Source organism: Solanum verrucosum, unplaced genomic scaffold, assembly GCF_900185275.1.
Source record: "Solanum verrucosum unplaced genomic scaffold, falcon-dt-bn FXZP01000287.1, whole genome shotgun sequence".
NCBI lineage: Eukaryota > Viridiplantae > Streptophyta > Magnoliopsida > Solanales > Solanaceae > Solanum > Solanum verrucosum.
The window spans coordinates 1,984,851-2,006,321 of record NW_026020292.1 but is presented as its reverse complement, the minus strand read 5'-3'; the positions used below and the strand labels follow the sequence as shown (position 1 = coordinate 2,006,321).

Sequence of the window (21,471 nt, the reverse complement as noted above, 5' to 3'; positions counted from 1 at the left end):
ATAGTTGTTTTCAACACTCCAAAGTACGTCTAAATGTCAAGAACTCATCCATAAACATGTGATCATATACCTTGAATCCATAATCCAATTCAAGGCAAGTTAGGATCCAAGTCAAGTGAAGTTAGAAGTCAAGTGAAGTTAGAGCCAAGCTTAGAAGTTAAGAGGTAAGTCAAAGCAAGTCTTTAAGGTTTTTCAAGAGTCTTTGTTCAACGTTTTAACTTCATTTTAGGCTCAAGTTTCAAGTTGAGTAAAGAGTATAGAGTTTCAAGTTAAGTAAGGAGTATAGAGTTTCAAGTTAAGCCAAGAATAAAGAGTCAAGTTCATTTCTCAAAAGTTATTAGGGAACTAAGTATTCCCAAAGAAGTTTATAAATGTTTTCACATTTAAGGTGAGAGGAAATTGAGATTTCCAAAAGAGTTTTGAGCAGTCTGAGTACTATCTCTTTTTGAGAAAAGATGAGTTTTGCGAAAGAGTTTCTAAAACATGATTAGTATGACAAATCGAGTATGTCATCAATGTTTAAACAATATGGTCTCTAGATATACCATCAATGTTTAAGCAGTATGACTTTCCCGAGTCATCAATGATCATATTAAAATATGGTTTTGATATGTTCTTTTTAGAAATAGTTTTCAAGAACCTTTAGGCTAAGTTAAGAGTAATTATCTCAACTAAAGAAAGATGTGTTTAAAACACTTATGAGCTAAAGTATTTTTGGGAGTAGTCTTAAGCACCGAATTGGGGGAGCGTTCAAAGAACTCACAGCCCCCATAGAACCATGTAGCCAAACATGGGATTTGACGGGTCATACTTTTTAGATGATCACGTAAAGTTAAGCTAGTGGATCCACTAAGTTAAAGTTAAATTAAGGTCCTATATCACGACAAGGTATAGGATGGTCCTTGGGCAACGTGAGGTAAAACATTGTATCACTACTTTAGCATGTAGTGGTGGTTGTCGGTTAGAGAAACTCCCACAATAGAAATTGCATGGTTCCTCGAGGGGTTTTGCTTAGTATGGATGGGGGTATGGGACTTCATTCATGCATTGCACAAGTAGACTTTGAGAGGAAGCATGGTATTTTCATGATTTTATAAATATGATTTTGACGTCATGCTTTAAATAGTTTTACAAGCTTTATATATATTGCATGTGTCTTATTGCTTTATATTGAGTTCAGTTATTCATGAGTTGAATAGAGCCAAGGTAAGTTCTCTTTTGTATCCCTTTTAAGCTTAAGTTGTTGTTTAGCTGTCCAGCTCGCATACTCGTACATTCCATGTACTGATGCCAGTTGGTCTGTATCTTATTATGATGGAGACGCAGGTACCCAGGATCAGCATCCAGCACGCTGTTGATCCAGCTGAGCACTCCAGAGTCAGTGGTGAGCCTCTTTGCATTCTGGAGGACTCAGTTGTTTTGTTCACTTAGTTTTGTTTCATTAGGATGTTGCGGGGTCTGTCCCAACATCCATCTCAGTGTTATAGAGGCTTCATAGTCAGTCAGTTAGTTAGTTTTGCGTCTCTCATCTATATATATATGTAAATATTCTATTTTGGGATTGGAGTTGCCTTTTAGGCCCGATTTTTATTAGTTAAGTTGTTTTATGTCCTTGCATTGCATGGAGTTTTCTGTTGAGTTAGGTTTCCGTTGAGTTAAGAAAGTCAGGCCAAGGATTCGCTTGGGGCCAGCAATGGTCTTCGAGTGTCGGCCACGTCCAGGGTGTAGGCTCGGAGCGTGACACGCGCGATCGAGACATTTTTCGTGTAGGCGTGCGCCAAGGTAGCAACTATTGCCTTGCTGCGCGGTTGGTTGCGTGCCTGAGACATTTTCCGCACAGGCATCTGGGTCTTAAAAAAAAACCCAAAGATGTAGTTTACCTTCCTAGTTCATAAATTTACCCTATTTACCCTAGAAAGATAAGTTTTCAAGAAATTGCCTTCCTCCAAGGTTCATCCATCATCCAAGGTAAGATTTTAACCATAGAATTTCATATTTTTTTCATCTAAACACCAATTAATATCTTCTACTCATGGAATCCGTAGGTTTTCAAGAAAATCCATCTATAAGGTTCAAGAAACAAATTCTTGTCATCTTTTCATCCAAAGATCTCAGGTTTCTCAAGAATTTGGAGTGTATAAGGTATGTAAAGCCATTCATAGTGTTGGACTAGTTCGTCTTCACGCCCTACATCTCAATTCAGTCAGTAGCAAATTGAATCTAGTGTTCTACCCTTAGTATTTTGAAATTCTTGATATGAGTTATGCTCTTGTTCTGAATTCTAAATTCTTATATTATGAGATTGCAATATTATGTATATTGATATCCTTGAGTTATTGTTCATGCTTATATTTCAAATGAACCCTAGTTGATGAGATTTTTATTGAAATTCTTTGTGCATTTATTTTCATGCATTGGTTTAGGAATTTTAAAGCGAGAGTGTTTTCAAAGTATCTTTTTGAGAAGAGTTTAAGGGAACAAAAATGGTTCAAAAAATACTATTTTCACATTGAAAAAAGAACTACTATTTTTAAGAAGAGCTTAAACAACTTTCAAAAGCATTTCGGCCAGATAAAGAGAAGTTCAATTACCCCTTAAAGAATGTATTATTTTTTCACATTGAAAGGAGAGTACTATTTTTAGAAGAGTATAAAGAGTTTTCAGAGTATTTCAAAAAGATTGAGTATAATTGAGTTACCTCTTAAAGAGATCATTTTGAGTAATTATCTCAACCCGATGAGTATTTTGCATGAGCAATTTCAGTAGGATGAACTTCGTGAATTTTCATTAAAGGACATTATGTGGCTCAACCACCAGAATGCATGAGATCAGTTCTGAGTATTCTAATAATCCTTTTCACGATATTGTTATTGTAATGTCACATTTAAGGCATAGAAAGTAGTAAGTGTTGTTTTCTAACATGTGCTCATAATTTATAATTTTTCCACATAATTTCAATTGGGAGGTTATCTTGAATACAACATAGTTATATTCAACTGCGGTCTTAAAATATTGAAACTATAAGTGCATCCATTTATAATGAGTTCTTGGTAATACCAAGATCCTTAGATGGTCGTACCTCATATTTAAATCAGTCCACAATTCAAGTGGATCTTTTACCGTTATATATTCAATCTCTGGACCCTCATTTATATAATTATGAAGAAAAATCATAACTTTTGCTTTAAGTTAACTCGATACTTCATTTCCTGAGTAATAGTACCATCAAGACATTTAGCAACTAAGTGAATCTTAGCATCGAATAGCCATGATAAATTATTATTTTTCCAGAGATATCTACTGCAATAAACTCAAGTTTGGATAAATTTGACATGATAAGATTATAAGAAGAATAAGTGGATTAAATAAGAAGTTGATATCTTTGCAAGTAGAAACTTCGTGTTGATAACATATTGTAAAATTTAGATCAACACAATATTATATTACTATAAAGAGAAGAAGACAATATATGTAGATGAAGGAGAAAACTTGTCTTTTGTTCAAGTGTATCTTATCATGAATGATATCTCTATTTATAGCTAGGTTGAGATATCACTCCAAAGGTCACCATGTTAAATACTCAAACTAGTAGATACATTGTTAAAGGCTCATATCACCTAGAAAATATACATATATGAACGTAAGTAATTCATGAATAAACTACATAGACAATTCACTAGTTTAGTGGATTTATAACAAATACCATGAATTTTCATTAATTAGTAGTATACATTCCTTAATACACAATAGGGTGTATAACTAATGCAAATATTATTACACATAGCATAAAAATAGGGAAAATTGTATGAAATAACAAACTATTAATTCAAATTAAATGTTATAGCCATAGTTTTTTATTTGTAATTCGCAGTAAACATTTCATGTTTTTTGTCATCCCATTTGTATACCAAAATATACAAATAGACCCATTCGGTATACATATGTGTTGTATAAAAATTAATTACAGGACTCATTTGTATACCGAAATACACAAATAGACCCATTCAGTATACATATGTGTTGTATAAAAATTAATTGCAGGATCCATTTGTATACCGAAATATACAAATAGACCCATTCGGTATACATATGTGTTGTATAAAAATTAATTGCAGGACCCATTTGTATACCGAAATAGACAAATAGACACATTCGGTATACAAATGTGTTGTATATATGTAGTAATTTTGTTTAGATACAATTACTATGTTTTAGTTTGTATACCGAAATATACAAATACAGATTTTTATGTATATGTATACCAAAATATACAGATTAATAGTCATAACAAATATAAAATTTGCTATGAAGCGCAATTATACAAACTATAGCTATAACATACAAATATGATTTTTTATATTTGCTAAACCTAAAATTTACTCTAAAAAATATATCAAGTAAAGTTCTATTCTTCAGAATGACCCAATGATTTGGACTTGAGACTTTTATTAGAGGTTTCAAGTTCGAAACCCCTTTGTCATTGATTCTTAAATTTTACTGTCTACCGATTTTTGAATAGAGAGTCCCACCATGGACCTGAAAAAGGTGAAATTTTCCCTAAAGATGAAAACAGATAACATGTGAACTTGTGCCGTCTTCATCCTACATTCCTTGTATCTTCCAAGTGGGATAGCAACGCAACGCAGACCAAAAATATAGTTAGCAGAAAAAGAAGTAGGGTGATGCTGGCACTGAATCATCCATCCAACGGCTCACAATGAAGCAAATTATCCAGGGCCTACAATGGATATTCAATTAAAAGTGAAATAATCCCCACTTCTCTATCTAGGGTTTCAAATCCAAAACCTCCACACTATTTCTGGAAGACCCACTACATCACTTCTTCCAGATGCAATCATATGACACTGGATTCTGCACCAAAGGTGTAAACTTTTATCTGTAAGTTGTTTTTTTCCTATTCGATTTCTGTGAGCTATTCTTGATTTATACAGAAAATAAATAGTGGGATTTTGACTAAATTTGGTTATAAGTATTAAAGTTTGAATCTTTGGAAGTAATTATATGGGGAAATCCGGTGGTAAGAAGAAAAAGGGTCAAAATCAAAACCAGAATCAAGGGGAGAACCATAAACCTGTTGTTAATGGTATTGTTGATTTGGACTCATCCATTTTCTTAAAAAGAGCCCACGAACTGAAAGAAGAGGGAAACAAAAGGTTTCAGGTTAAGGATTATGTAGGGGCTTTACAACAATATGATAATGCTCTCAAACTTACACCAAAAACTCACCCAGAAAGAGCTGTGTTCCATAGCAACAGAGCGGCCTGTATGATGCAAATGAAACCCATAGATTATGATTCTGTTATTTCTGAGTGTACTATGGCACTTCAGGTTCAGCCTCGGTTTGTTCGAGCTCTTCTACGGAGGGCCCGTGCACTTGAGGCTGTGGGTAAGTATGAAATGGCAATGCAAGATGTGCAAATGCTATTGGATGCCGATGGGAATCATCAGGATGCCTTGGAAATTGCAGGGCGGTTGAGCATGATACTTGGTCCTCGCCAGGATGCCCAGCAAGACCTCCAGAGCCGCCCATCTCCAGCTGCACTTGGTGCATCTGCAGTGGGTGCCGCCTCTATTGCTGGTCTAGGACCCTGTTTACCTTCTCGATCAATGTCTAAGAAGCCAGTACCATCAACTGGGGCAACGGTTGTATCAGTTAATAGTAAACCGGATAAGCCCTCTCATGTTATGCCAGCTGAAAATGGTACTCAGGCCAAAGTTCAGTTGCCAAGGGTTTCCTTGAAGCCTTCAACTGGTCCTTCTAAACCTAATGTAAGTCCTAGTAGGGATGATCAGAAGGAGCATGCTTCAACCTCAGCATCAATTACAGTCCATGGACACTCTAAAGAGGCTGTGATTCGTTGGAGGCCATTGAAACTTGTCTATGATCATGATATAAGACTTGCCCAAATGCCTGTAAATTGCAGTTTTAGAGTCTTAAGGGATATTGTTATGAAACGGTTTCCAATGTCCAAATCTGTTCTTGTTAAATATAAGGACAGTGACAGTGATTTGGTAACTATTACCTGTACGGCTGAGCTTAGATTGGCCGAGTCCTGGGTTGATAGTCTAGTACCAAAAGACCCTGATGCAGATGAAGGTGACTTCATTGGGATGTTGAGATTGCATATTGTCGAGGTGAGTCCTGAACAAGAACCAGCTTTGTTGGAAGAGGAAGAGAGGCCTGTTGAGAGTGAGGAGAATATAGCAGATGAGAGTGTATCCCACTCTTCACTAAGTGATTCCGTTGTGGAAACTCTGGACAGTGAGATTAACAAGTCAGAGAAGGGCATTACCAAAGAGAAAACCACAACAGAAGATCCTGAATGCAAGGAGGTTGAGATGGATGATTGGTTGTTCGAGTTTGCTCAGTTATTCAGGACTCATGTTGGCATTGATCCAGATGCCCACATTGACCTGCATGAGCTTGGAATGGAGCTTAGCTCTGAAGCCCTTGAGGAGACTGTGACAAGTGAAGCAGCTCAAGCTCTTTTTGACAAGGCTGCCTTAAAGTTTCAGGAAGTGGCTGCTCTGGCTTTTTTCAACTGGGGAAATGTTCACATGTGTGCAGCAAGGAAACGAATGCCAATTGATGATTCTGCGTCAAAGGAGACGATGGCTACCAAGCTTCAAGCAGCATATGACTGGGTGAAAGAAAAATATTCTCTGGCCAAAGAGAAGTATGAGGAGGCTCTCTCGATTAAACCAGACTTTTACGAGGGGTTGTTGGCATTAGGGCAGCAGCAATTTGAAATGGCAAAACTTCACTGGTCCTTTGTCTTGGCTAAGAAAGAGGACCTGTCATGTTGGGATCGTACTGAGACGCTTGCTCTATTTGAAAGTGCAGAAGAGAAAATGAAAGCAGCAACTCAGATGTGGGAAAAGCTGGAGGAGCTGAGGGCTAATGAACTAAAAGATCCTAGTACAAGCAAGAAGGATGAACTACTAAGGAGAAAGAAGAAACAGGGAGCTGGTCCTGAAGGTGAGGTGTCAGCTACAGGTGGTCCAGGTGAAATTTCAGCTGATGAGACTGCACAGCAAGCTGCTGTAATGCGATCTCAAATACATTTATTTTGGGGTAACATGCTTTTTGAGCGATCTCAAGTTGAATGTAAATTGGGGTTGACTGGTTGGAAGGTGAACCTTGATACTGCAGTTGAACGATTTAAGCTTGCTGGAGCTTCTGAAATTGACATCTCAACAGTTCTGAAGAATCATTGTTCCAATGAAGAAGCTACTCAGGGATCTCAGGAAATGGTTGAGAGCCTGAAGACTGAGGGGAATGATAATCCAAATGACAAGAGTGATGCCAGTAAAGCTTAGGCTACCTGACACTAATTTAGCAATATTTATTTTTCTTACAAACAACATTTACGTTCATGAGATCAGAAAATTTTGGCCTTGCAACGTCAATTATACATTCAAGTTTTTTTGCTGTTATATGGGAACTATTATGAAATAGTCATTTTTCTAACAACATTTGTTCTTTGAAATAGGTTTCTTGTTATTTCTCTTCTCCTTTCTTGCTCCCTTTCCAAAGTACATAGTTCGGATTCTGTCTGTTTAATGGCTGATGAGACGTTGCTAACATTCTGGGATAGTTGTTTTGTTTGATAGTGATTTTGGAACTTGTGATGCGTAGCTATTATATTTGCTGTTAAAACATTTTCAAATTGATTCATAAGCAAGCCTGCCTCTTTGACTTAGTTGTTCAGACACCAATGCCTGAATCCTATATGAAGTTCTCTTGTAATTTCTGAGGAAGAACCCCGATGAGCTTCCTTGAAATGTATGTGCCATTTATCCTGTTATTGTAATTGTACAATTCCTTGTATGATCATAATTCATAGATATTTGATATGATTTTAGTAAAATTTGACATGCAACAGAGGACCATAGTTCTTCATGGATTATATTTATTCCATCCAAGATTAAGTTGGCCACTCACACCTCTTATTTTGCTCGTCTCCTTTTTCATTTGCCTCACTTTCTGATAAATTCACGTAACCTCTGGTTTCATCTTTGAAATGGGAAAAAATGGTGAAGGCTGTCTACTGTTGAGCTGGAACCATATCATTCTACATGGTATCAGTTTAAGGGGTTTAATACAGAAGCTTTTCTCTCAATATGTGAACCTATAATTTCTGATCCAGTATGCGGTAGCATTATCTCAGATTTGTAGATCTTAACTAGATATGGATATGTGAGAACCCCAAGGTCATTATTGAGTCCTCAAGGTATAGTAGTAGCAGCCTGGAGTTGCAAGGTTTGATTTTCTGTGACACTTGGTGTGAGCTCATCTGCTTTAACTTTAGTGCACCGGGTTACTCAATCCCTATGCTTGTGGGCTATAGTAGGCTGTTTGATGGATTGTGTGCCTCATGCTGACATGGACACCACCCTCATAAAAAAGAAATGTGTGGGGATATGGTTGCCCTTTGTGTGGCCAAGGCTAATGAGCACGATCAAAACTCGTCTTCCATTACATCCCTTTATGTGGATTTTTTTTTCTTTTTTAAATCTGTATGTCCAATGTTTAAACTACTGCTCTTCTTTCATCTGTTAATCCCTTTTGTTCTGGCTACATCCAGAATAACATTCTTTTAATACAAGCTGTTCTAGCCGTTAGGGAGGTACACGTGTGTGTGTTTTATAAGTGACTGTTATGCACAGTATAATTTTCCAGAATGATGTTCAACTAACCGTCCTTCGCTCACTGTAGCTCCTCTCCTCGGTGTGATGCCTGAATTCTGATGCAGCTCACATACATTGTTTGCAGGTTTAGATGCTGTTGTTACTAATTTTTTCTAGTATCTGCAAACCTAGTGCTCATTTGTTAGTGTAACGACCCTCTTAGTCGTTTTATGTATTTTAATCATTATTTTTATATTAGCCCTTTTTAGTAGCTTTTCTAAATAATTTATGACTTACAAGAATGGGTGGAATGATTTTCAGATTTAATAAAAGATTATTTTGTTGCTAATAATAATAGAAAAGGAAAATAAATAAATAAATAATAAAAGAAAAAAAGAAATAAAAGGGTAAATGTTGCTGGCTGTTGTGAACAACAGCAGTTTGCTCGCGCCGCCGAGAAAAAGAAATAGAAAGGGTTGGAATACTCACTTGCACCGCGACAAGAGCATTCAGGTGAGAATTGTATCTCCAAATCTAGTGATTTCATAATTAAAGGCTTAGGCGAGAGAACAAACATATTGCATTGACGTTAACGAAGTAATATGATAGTGGGATGGCAGGAAATTGTTGTTGTTGGGTATATTATTAGATAGGATCCAATTTTTAATAGTTAAATATTGGTTAATAATGAATGGCAAGACCTTAGTCTAATGATTAGGTAATAATGGCCTAAATGATTGGAAGGAATATTGGTGGTGAATTGATGATTTCATGTTGTAACTTCCAGCGAATGAATTGAGGATTCACAAACTTTATTCGTCTTTGATATTTTGTTCTTTATCCGTATACTTATTATATTATAATTTCAGTGTTAAATACTACAAGAACCTGACGATCTTTTACTATCAAACATTAGGCACCTCTCAAAGAAAACCAGTATAATGTAATATTTCATTATCAATTCTTTTTCTTTTGTTTTGTTTTCTCACCAACTTTTACACGAACCAAATAAATAAATCATTAAAGTGACAGAAAAAAAGATCAATGAAATTTATGATAACAATATTTGAATTTTCCTTAGTCCTAGTGTTTAGGCCTAACTTCAATGCCTTCAATGACAAGTCCACCTTTTACATGGAATCCCTTCACCTCCTTTAAACTCACTGTAAATTCCTCATCTTCATCTTCATCTCCACCATTGAACAATTCTCCTAACTCAATTTCCATCCATCCATCTTCCCTTTTATACGGCACTCTTACATACCTCTGTTTTTCATCCGGCAGATCTTTTTCGCCGTTCCGGTGATCCAGAGTCGCCGTGTGAACATCTTTCCGATTGCCGATTTCCACACTAGTCTCAACCGGCACTTAAGTCCAGAGTCGCCGTGTGAACATCAGTCAGAGGATGTGCTGGGGATGGTGAGATGTTAAGATTATAATTTGGGCACGTGGAGATCGTCCGTGCGGAATTTGTTTGATTTATGATAGTGCGTTGAGATCGTTCGCACAGACACGTGGAGATCGTCCGTGTCGGTATATGGACCTCGCGAGTCCCCCATCGGTCATGAACTCTCGATGTATTTCCGAGGAGTATCATATATATACGGTTGAGAGAGTACTTGGTATTCTGAGGCATATCATTTCATGGTGTCATATTGCGTTGCATCTCATGACATCCTTCATTCTTGATGATTATGTATTTTTTTGGTGGATGGAAAGTACTTGATATTTGATTACCTCTATTCGATGAACTTGATCTTGTGTGTTGCTGATATTTGTGAGTGCCTTTTTGTGGAAGTTGTGATTGATGAATATTGAGTTGTTGTTGAGGATATGTAATTTGTTAAGGTGATTGTTGTTGAGCTGGATGCTATGTAAAATGTGAACTGTTAGGTTGGGTTGATTTTATGTAGGTTGTAGTTGTGGAGGTTCGGTTGGGGGGTAAGGAGTACCCGTAATCTATCCCCTTAGTTTGTGTTTAGAGGTTTACTTGCTGAGTACCGTGTGGTTGGTACTCACCCCTTGCTTCTACAATTTTTTTTGTAGGTTACGAGCTTGGATTTTGTGATACTTTCCATTCTCTTATTTTTCGAGGCTTCTTGGAGATTTGTGAGGTAGTTGTTTGTAATCTCAGCAGACCTTTTTTCTCCTATTTATGATCTTGTTCTATTCTAGAAACAAGGTCATTTGAGACTTGTGTTTTCTTTTGAATCAATTGTAATACTTTAGAGGCTTGTATACGTGACAACCAAATTTTGGGGGTATTTTTGAGTAAATTATGAAATTTTCGCATTTTATTGTAATGAGTGAGTGTTAGGCTGACTTGTCTTGGTGGGATAAGACGAGTGTCATCATGTCCATTTTTGGGTCGTGACAGTTAGGAGGAAAGATTACTAGTCATTTGGTATGAGGGATAAGGGACAATAATCCCGGGGATAAAATGAAGGATTATTTTTCCTGTGTTTGATTCAGGGTATTAATTAGTCCCGGGGATATATTGGTGGGATGTCCCAATCCATGGAATAAGTTCACCAGCTCTGTGTTTTAGAGATATAATATTAATTCTGAGTCCATGTTTGGTTTGGATTGCTAAGCTCTTTAATATTGGGTTTAAGTTCTCTTGCAATGAGAAACTAAAATATTTACACAATCAAGTCAGGACAATGTAGTTGTAGGTAAATATCTGCACTAAAAATTCAATAAAAATGATATTAATGTGCCATTACATGTTAAATTGCAATGATCGTGTAAAAAATGTTAATGTTGTTGGTGTATGTAATGTAAATCCCTTCCGGGCTTCAATGGACATGAATGAAGATGAAACCATATAACCTTAGTAATGTAAAAAAAATCGTTACATTTAACTAGGGATGGCAAATGGATCGTGCGGAGGTGAAAATGAAAATGCCAGCTTTATGGATTCCATAAAGAATCCCCTGAAAATGACACCAGTGATTTAGTGGAAGAAAAAGAGTATATATCTGTCAAGTTACCATGTCATTCAAATTCCTTTTTTAACAAAAGAGGCATCAAGGATTGGATATTCTTTTGCACAATGAATTTATCAGGTTGCCTTTAATTACCTTGTAAGTGACTTAAACTCAATAAATTAATATGCTGGGAATAAAAGATTTCATTGGAAATCTGAAAACTTTACAATAAACTCCTCTTAAGACATCACACTACAAGACAAGAGTACATAAAGAAAACCCAAGTTGCACAAAGCAGCCCACTAATTAAACCAACATTAACAAATTATTACAACATCATTGTCTTAGTACTAAACAATCTTTTCTTCCCATTCCCAGGGTCCCATTAATTGGTGTTGTATTACTACTGACTGGTCTCATCAAACAGTTGCTATTGGGCCCAAGTTGACAGCAGTTTCCACAGCCTTCATTGCTTCAAACCTTGGCTCCTTAGCTTGGAATTTGAGACCTTCATATAATTTCATATAGTCCTCAAAAACAAATTTGGGATACATTACTGTGTTCTCTTTTTCTTCCTTCTCCAACAATTCTGGTGCTGGATAGATGACAGCATCACTCCCCGGATTATAGAACGAAGCCAAGGACATTCTGTTTCCATCAGGCTGAGCAATCACCCTGTGCTCCACACTCTTGTATTTTCCATTGGTAATCACCTAAAAGCCATTTAAAACACAAATCAACAATGTTATTAATGAGTTCAACATCGAATTTTTACATCATCAGATCATGTAAAAAGATAGATAATTGTCAATATTTAGTCGAGCTAGTATGTGTAACTTGTCTTATTTATCTTTTAGGCGATCTGATAGTGTAAAAATTCTCAGGGATAGCAAGGTCTCCGAACTAGTGGCCTTGAAAATACAGTAGAAAACATGATCCTATATGTTAAATCACGTTGATATATAGTATTAGAATCTTTAAAATGGTCTGTGTATATAGGTTAAATCCTTGTATACCTCGAGTTGGTCACCGAGGTTGATGACAATGGAGTGGCGCATTGGTGGAACATCAATCCATTTGCCATCTTTGAGTAGTTGGAGACCACTGACTTTGTCATCTTGGAATAGAAGGATGATGCCACCAGCATCTGTGTGAGCCCTCAGGCCTTTAATGAGATCAGGCTTGGGACATGGTGGGTAGTTGCTAACTTTGGTGCCAAAAGTAGGGCCCTTTGAACCATAAAACACTTTCTTCAAGTAACCTTGCTCTAGTCCTAGATTTTCACACAGCAAGTCCAACAGTTGCTCTGCTAGTTTCTCCAGTTTATCAGCAAACTCCTTCATGATTTTCCTGTCATGTTTCATGTTAAGTCAGCATGGCAAATCCACAGTTCCATGAGTATAAATTTTTTATTTAGTAATAACTTTAACTTAAGATTTCCTTTTTAACCTTAATAAAATGATTTATAATGGTCAACGGGTGTTTTAGATCACAATTTTCAAAAGTCTGTCTTTCTTTGTTTCTTAAATTTTGTGTCAAGTCAAACGACGTCATATAAATTGGGACTGAGGGAGTAGAGCAAAACATGGAGATGCCTCTGACCTGTAATCATCTTCAAGATCAGGAACTTCTGAAATGTTTGAAACAGGAAGATGTTTCAAGAAGAAAGTACTTTCCCAGTCCAAATCATCAATTTCAGTCTGAACAGCTTCAAGGCCTTTACTTGCCACCATTTCCTTGAATCTTTGTTCCATACACTTCTTGTAATGTTCCTTTGTGAACTTCTCCACTGTGTCCAGAAGATCATGAGAGATCCCATGATTTATCACCTTCATATATACACAAACATAGCAAAAATAAGGGTTTATATAATCAGGTCATTTATAAGCAATAACAAGTAAATCTATGTGCTCATCTGAACTCAGTATTTTTAACACGGAGCTGCTTCAATACTAAAATTAAAGATTGAACTCATAAATTTCAAATCTTGGATCCGTGTCTGTGCATACTAAGCACAACATGTGAATCATGATATATCATAAAAGTTGTATGAGATATTATGGTGTCAATGCATATACTTAAATATTTAATGTTACCTCAAAGAATCCCCAGTTCTCACAAGCATCTTTTATTTTCTCCAATGCTGCAGCCCTTTTTTCAGTGTTGAGCATCTCCATGTTAACCACTGGGAAAGTCTCCATCTTTCTATTATAATATATTTCTCACTCACACTTCAAAGCTCTTAATTCCTGTGGAGGATGGATATGAATGGATGGGTATTTGAAGGGGGTATTTATAAGACTTCTGTTAAGGTCATTCAGAAGAAGAAGAAAAAATAAAGGATTGAAATGATTTTTTTTTATTATTTTTTTCATAAAAATATAGATACAAGTAAATAAACAATGAAATCTAGGAAGTAAGGGGAGTAGTGGGGGATGTTATGTGTGTACATCATGCTAGGACCTACCAATATTTTGGCTGAATATTAATCAGTCATATTTGGATACTATTGTGTCTTCTTCTTATTTGTCTCTCCTCTCCTTTCGTGGGGTTCCTCCTAATTAGTGCAATACTACTTCTACCCTTTGCCTTGCTTTTCTCATCGAGCATAGTAAAGTCTCAAGTTCAATTTTCAACAACAATAATAATATCAGTTGATTTCTTTCATCTATTATAGTCTTGGTTGACAAAGTTATCTAAAAATATGTTGTTGATGGAAAGTATCATGTATTCTGCATGATTGGCCGAGGTGCGGGAAAGATAACCCAAACATCATGATTATGAAAAAAAGTCCAAAGTATGCATTTAAAAATGTGATTCGTGGTAAATGAAATGTATGAGATGTTTGGGATACAAAGGTTTGAATAAGAGTTGCATAAAGTAAGATACATTTAATGAATTAGTCGAGATATGTACGAGTTATAGTCTGCTATCAGAATTATAGAAAAGAAAGGGGAAAGGTTCAAATTTTGCCTATGTACTACTATCCCAAATTACTAAACTTTGCCAGCCGTTAAAACTTTGGTCAATTAATACCCTTATAATTAGCAAATAGGTTCGTATTATTCTTGAGAATTAAGTTCCATCTTGAAATTGATGGACTTCACTTGTTCAAATTCTTTTGGATAAAAAGTTTAAATTTATCTCTCTACTTTTTACTGTGATTAGAATTATTATTCTTAGATTTGAATTCCGTGAAGGGTCAAGGGCAAAAATAAACTCTTTCTTAGTGAGGGTGTAATATTATAGAGTACCAAAATTTGAAGAAATGGCAAAATAGTTCAATTTCGAATAATCTAAAAGCAAATTTGGTCCTTTTCTCAAAAAGGAAAAAAGAAGAGAAATAAAAAAGTCCAAAGCACTATAACAGTGAAGTAGGGACGCAATCACAATGTTATCTACATATATAAAATTTGTATTTTGCAAGGGCAACACAGAAAATAAAAACTCTTATGGGAGAAGAAAAATCACAAAGAATTAAATTGGTCAATTGTTGTAATCAACACTAGATGGAGCTTTTAAGACATTAAGGACCGTTTGGTAGGAGGTATTAATCAAAATAATCTATGGATTAAAATTTAGTCCAACAAAAACATTGTTTGGTTACTTTATTTAACCTAATTCATGGATTAGTTATACCTCATACAAGGTCTTATTTTATACCTAGAAAAGGGAGGAATAATTAATTCAAGATTTAACAATTCTTGGATAAGACCCCTAAATGACTAAATTATCCCCAAAAAAAAATTCCTAACTTTTTTTGTAATTTAATGTTCCTTTTTATTTATATGATAATATTTATAAATATTTTTTTAACTTCTCCAAATTCGTTCCATGTAATTTGATGATTTTCAAACTAATATTTTTTTCTCCATGTTTGATTTGTTATATTGAGTTGATTTTTTCGTTTTTTTTTTAATGTAGTTTGTCGATTGACCACTTGAACTATTTTTTTTAATAAGCTTCGCGTATTTGAACAATTTAAGTAGCGTTAAATCTATGTTAAGTTTAAGGTATATTTGACCAACAAAAAATTAGAAATATACCGTGCTATCAAGGATCTCTATAGTGGCATATCACACCTCAAAATCAATAATATTTTTTATTTATATATTTTAGTATTTAACTTGACTAGTTAAATGAAATATAAAACCTCATAATAACTCAAGGGTATAATAGGGAAGAAACCTTTTCTAGAGTTTTAAACTAGATATAAGATTAAGTGGGAAACAATGAACCAAACGCTTGATAAAAACTAATTCATGCATTGCTAAACCCTGCATTACTAATCTTTGCATTACTAATCCATGCGTTAGTAATCCCTACATTATGCATCTTTGTACCAAACGACGCCTAAGAGCATGTGTAGCACTACTACTAAAAACTGCTTATTCTAGAAGTATATTTTTTAAATAACTTTTTAGAAAAGTGTTTTTCAAGAAAAAAAAATTTGTATTAATAAATTTATTTAAAAAATGTTTTTGATAAGCAATTTGCGTTTGGCTAATTTTTTTTTAAAAAAACTTTTAAAAATTAAATAGCAAAAAAGGGCAAGCATCTTTCTAGGGTATAATATGTAAACTACAAAAAGGAAAAAAAATATTTGTTACCTTTCTAGGTGAGCTGAAATTTTTAAAAGAAAAAAACGCTAATGTATTGTTGAAAAATATTGAAAAGGAGGATCTTTTTGTTATTTATTACCTATTTCTTTTAGATTCATTATTTAGTTATTATCTTTACTTTTTTCTTTTTTTATAATACTCTAAAGTTAAAAAAATCAAAAATAAAATCAAATAATAAGTAAATTAAGAAAATAAAAAAAAATGTTATTTGTTACTTTTTGGGAGGATTGAAATTTTTAATTGTTACATTTTTTCCTTATTTTTAATTCTGCAAAAATATTGTTGATACCTTTATTTCTAATGTTGTAAAATAATATGTAACATAATATACAAAATATAAAATATAAATAATAATATATAAATATAAAATAAAATAAAAAATTTCTAAAAATAAAATTCTTGAATGAAACTTAACCCAACTTATGAGATATGTTAATTAGTTAATAAGAGATATATTGGTAAATATGTATATATGTAAGGAATATTTTAGTCTACAAAAATAATTTTTTGCTTTTGCTTATTTTAAAAAATAGAATTTTTTAGTTTCTTCTCAACAGAAAAATTGTTTCTACTTCCATTTAAAAGCAGTTTAAAGGATTTGTCAAACACATATTTTTTTTAAAAAAAAAAATTCTGAAGAAAAATAAACCATTTTGGCCTCTCAATATCAATGTCAAACAGATTCTAAGCGGTAATTAAAAAAAAGTTTTAAGGAAGGAAAAACCTGTATTCTACACGGGCCTAATGATTATTCAAAAAATTTCAATGGGCGTTAGTTAAATGATTTTAAATTTTTGATTTAATATTTTTTTCGAAAATTTAATGTGAGGGGTTCATTGGGATGTCCATAAGTGAAACACTCTCTTTGTTCAATAACAATTGTCCATTATTAACTTGATATATACCTTCAGAAATAATAAATAATATGATAATATTACCCTTTGAATATATTAAATTTAATGCTCTGAGAAATTTATTATATATTGAATAGTATTTAATACCAAAGATAAAATAGACACAAATAAACAAATTATCTCTCAATTTTTCAAAATGAATAAATATTGATGGACAACTATTTTTAGTATAGTGAACAAGTAAAAATGGACGAAAGAAATAATATTTTTCTTCATCTATTATTGGTTTTTTTTACTTAAAATAGTTATAAAATTTATACAAATATTAACAGCATTCAAGTAATAAAAGTATAATTAAAAAGGTAAGATTTTTTTTAAAGCTAAGAAGCATTGCAAAAATATTCCTACTAAAACAGGCACATTAACAAACTATTGTTTACTTCAGCATCTAACTCCCTCCAATATAATAAGAGAAAAAATATATTTAAAATAATGATGTAACTTATATTAACCGTGCCTAATATCGCAAATCCCGCCGACTTAAAATTTCATAATCTCTATAATTATTGTACACGTGCAAAAAAACTCCCTCCAAATTATAATTACGTCTCTAACTCATTTATACTATTAGTATATAATAATTATATATCAATCTTGTTTATTAAAATTATTCCTTCTGTCCAATAATATTTGTCCACAGTTGATTTTGCTTACTTCTTAATAAACTTTAACTAGAAGAGTAATTTTTCTATATCACCCTTTGAATATAATAAATATAATATCTTGAAAAAATGTAATAGGAAAATAACTATAATTAATGATAAGGGTAATTAGGAACTAAGTGTAAAATTATTCATTGATTTCATAAAGTGGGCAAGTATTACTCTCTATGTCCAACAATAGTTGTCCATTATTGATTTGGCACACCCCTTAAGAAACTATAAATATAAGGATAATTTTACTATATCACCCTTTAAATATAATAAATATTGTGTCTTGAAAAATGTAATAGAAAAAGACTATAATTAATGATAAAGGTAAATTAGGAACTTATAAGTGTAAAATTATTTATGGATTTCATAAAGTGGACAAATATTGTTGGACATGTATTTTTAGTTTAGAGGACAAATATTATTAGACGGAGGGAGTATTAAGTATAAATTTTAGGAATCACACAGTTTTAATATAAAATTACAATCTATTTCTATTTAGTTTGTAATTACATTAATCCCTGAAAAAGTAAAACAAACCGGATACATAATATGTAGCTCAGATACATTATAAAATAAATCGGATACATAATATGTAGCTCGGATACATTATAAAATAATTTAGAATTAGGACAGAAATAAGAGATTTTAGAGGTTTTTAGAAATAGAAGAGAATATTAGAAATAAGGGAAACATAAGACATGTATTTCAATAATTTTTCCTATTAAATATCCCAAAATAATATAGTGGACGATTATTATTGGAGGAAGGAAGTATTATTACTAATTAATACGAGAAAGGACAATCTTGTTTATTTAAGGGATAAGGGTCTGAAAAATACCCCAACTTTAGTCGGATTTGTTGTTGCGATACTAAACTTTCATGAGGACCTATTACCTCCCTAGACTATTTAATACCGTATTTTAAACATATATATTTGCCCACAGGGTCATAAAAATAATGCAAAATTATAAATAATAATGTGTCCACGTGGGCATATATATACCTTTAAAATACACTATTAAATAGTTCAGGGGGTAAAAAATACGGTATTATATATTCTAGGGAGGTAATAGGTCCTTATGAAAGTTTAGTATCGCAACAGCAAATCCGACTAAAGTTGAGGTATTTTTCAGACCCTTATCCCTTTATTAAAACTACTATTAATTATTACGTGAACGGAAGAAAGCATCAATTTAGGGAATGTTTACGTATTAATTAGTAGTTTTGATTTAATAATAGTTGTCCACTATACTATTTTGGGATGTCCAACAATATTTGTCCACTTTATAAAATCAATGGATATTTTTGCATTTAATTCCTAATTTATCTTTATCATTAATTATAGTTATTTCCCTATTACATTTTTCAAGATATTGTATTTATTATATTCAAAGAGTGATATAGTAAAATTAATGTTCTATTTATAGTTTTTTAAGAAGCATGTAAAGTCAATAGTGGACAAGTATTGTTGAACATAGGGAGTAGTAGTTCTAATAAACAAAACTGCCTTCCCTTTTAATAAATATTTATGTTCACTTTTATTTGTTTATAATATTAAAATGTATTTTAGTTTTATTGTTATTTTTAGCATATAAAAAAACATTTTTTTCATGTTTTATTTGTATATTAATTAGTTGTTTTTCTAATCTCAGATTAAGCATCAACAATATGACGGGTATTATATAAGATATTCTTATCTTTTAAGGATATACAAAATATAAATTAAACAATTAAAAGTAAACTGAGTGGGGGAAAAATCATATATGAATTTACAATCAAATTAAAAAGTTAAATTATGAAATCCGAACGAATCACACAAGTCCGATATGGTCGTTTGGTAGCTGAATAAAATTATACATGTATTAATAATATGGGTATATATTAGTTATGTAAGTATTAATTATGTAGGTATTAGTTATGCATGATTTAATTATGCATGTATTAAATTATGTATGTATTAGTTATAGAGGGTTTAGTTATATAGCGATTATAAAACATGAACGAGTTAATCCAAAAATATTTAGTGAGCTAATATAACAATTATCTAAATAATACATTAAATAAATATCAATAGCTAAAGATAATAAAGTAAATAATAAATAGCTTAAAGCAATAAGTAATTTGTATTGAATATGATAAGCAATTAAGTAATTTAAATTAAAGCAAATAACAAATAACTGAAAAAAAATTATTACTTGCATTGGCAGTGTGTTGCTGAGAAACTAAGCAAATAAATTAATTACAATTAATAACCACAATTTTACCGTAAAAAATAAATAATTGTGAAAAAGGTCTGAAATATATTCGAACTTTGACCGAAATTGTTGTAACAATTCCAAACTTTGGGCAGGACCTTTTACCCCCTGCACTATTTAATAGTGTATTTTAAAGATATATATATGTGTCCACGTGGACATCATAAAATGTGCATCATTATAAATAGTAACTTGTCCATGTGGACACATATATATATTTAAAGTACATTATTAAATAGTGCAGCGGTGTAATAGGTCCTGTCCAAAATTTGGGATTGTTACAATAATTTCGATCAAAGTTCGGATATATTTCGAACCCTTTTCCTAAACAATTAACAAAAAATGAAGCAAAAAAACTAAAAGTAATTAAGCAATTAACAAGCAAAATACCCAAAGAAAAAATTTGGTAGTGTTTGTTTTACATGTATTATATATTTGATTTGTTGTAAATTAATATACATTTAAAAGTAAATTGATAGGGGTAAATGTGTAATTTATTATTTTAATACATGTAATAACTTATTTCACTTTCTATTCTATATAAATTATACATAGATTCCCTCATAAACTATGTAGGTATTACTTACGTAGAATTGCGGGGGAAAAAACGCAATCTACAACCATACTAAATTAATACATGAATAACTTTTATATAATATTTGAGAATAGGGGTGGACATAAATATTGGAAAATCGAACAACCGAACCGAATTGAACTAGTTCAATTCTTTGGTTTTTTGATTTGATGTCGGTGTTATTTTTTTAAAAGTTTGATTCTTCGATTCGGTGTTCGGTGTAAGGGTCTTATGACTTTGGTGCGCCGAAGACCCGAATTTTTATTTTTAAAAAATAAAAATAATATGTATATGCATATACATATTTATTTATTTATGGACATTTTCTTAACTAAAAATAAAAAAGTCAACTAACAATTAAATCATTGAGAAAATGGCCAAATGACCCCCTAACCTATTAGCAAATTCTCAACTATACACTAATACTTTACAGGGTCCTATTACCTCCCTGAACCTTTTATTTTTGATATTTTATAACCCTTAAACGCTGATCTTTTGTCATTAACCAAATATATACACATGTTTGTATACACGCGCGGGGCCCACTTCTATCACTTTTATTTTTCTTCATATTTCAGATCCAATGAGCCCACTTCCTTTACTTTTCTCTTTTAAGTTAGAATGAAATTTCTAATTTCAAACTAACCAATAATATGTATGATTCAATTGTGTATCAATCTTTCTTATACAACTCCAATGACAAGTAATTTTTGTACATCCAGAAATGATTTTTCTTAGTACTTCACTTTTTACCATTTCAAGAATTAATTTTTCAAACATTCATTTTTGCTTAGCTTTATTCTATTAGTAGAAGAACACGTAGTTATAGTGACATAAGTGAGTAAAAATTGATAATTTTTAAATCTTGAGG

At 32.7% G+C, this 21,471-nt stretch overlaps 3 protein-coding genes across 4 annotated transcripts in view; 1 reads left to right on the top strand and 2 right to left on the bottom strand.

Annotated features, from left to right (window-relative positions):
* Positions 1-21,471, bottom strand: part of LOC125834553 (auxin response factor 8-like) — a 771,942-nt gene that overhangs the window by 497,851 nt on the left and 252,620 nt on the right. The window lies entirely within an intron of this gene.
* LOC125834555 (protein CLMP1-like) lies at positions 4,782-7,455 on the top strand. The gene has a single exon (XM_049513697.1). The coding sequence runs from the start codon at positions 5,023-5,025 to the stop codon at positions 7,339-7,341; it is 2,319 nt and encodes a 772-aa protein (XP_049369654.1). The 5' UTR covers positions 4,782-5,022; the 3' UTR covers positions 7,342-7,455.
* On the bottom strand, positions 11,762-13,904 carry LOC125834581 (1-aminocyclopropane-1-carboxylate oxidase). Its single transcript, XM_049513722.1, has 4 exons — positions 13,679-13,904; positions 13,185-13,411; positions 12,599-12,932; positions 11,762-12,295 (listed from the first exon to the last, which is right to left on the bottom strand). Exons 1-4 carry the CDS (start codon positions 13,781-13,783, stop codon positions 12,002-12,004), a joined length of 960 nt encoding a protein of 319 aa, XP_049369679.1. The 5' UTR covers positions 13,784-13,904; the 3' UTR covers positions 11,762-12,001.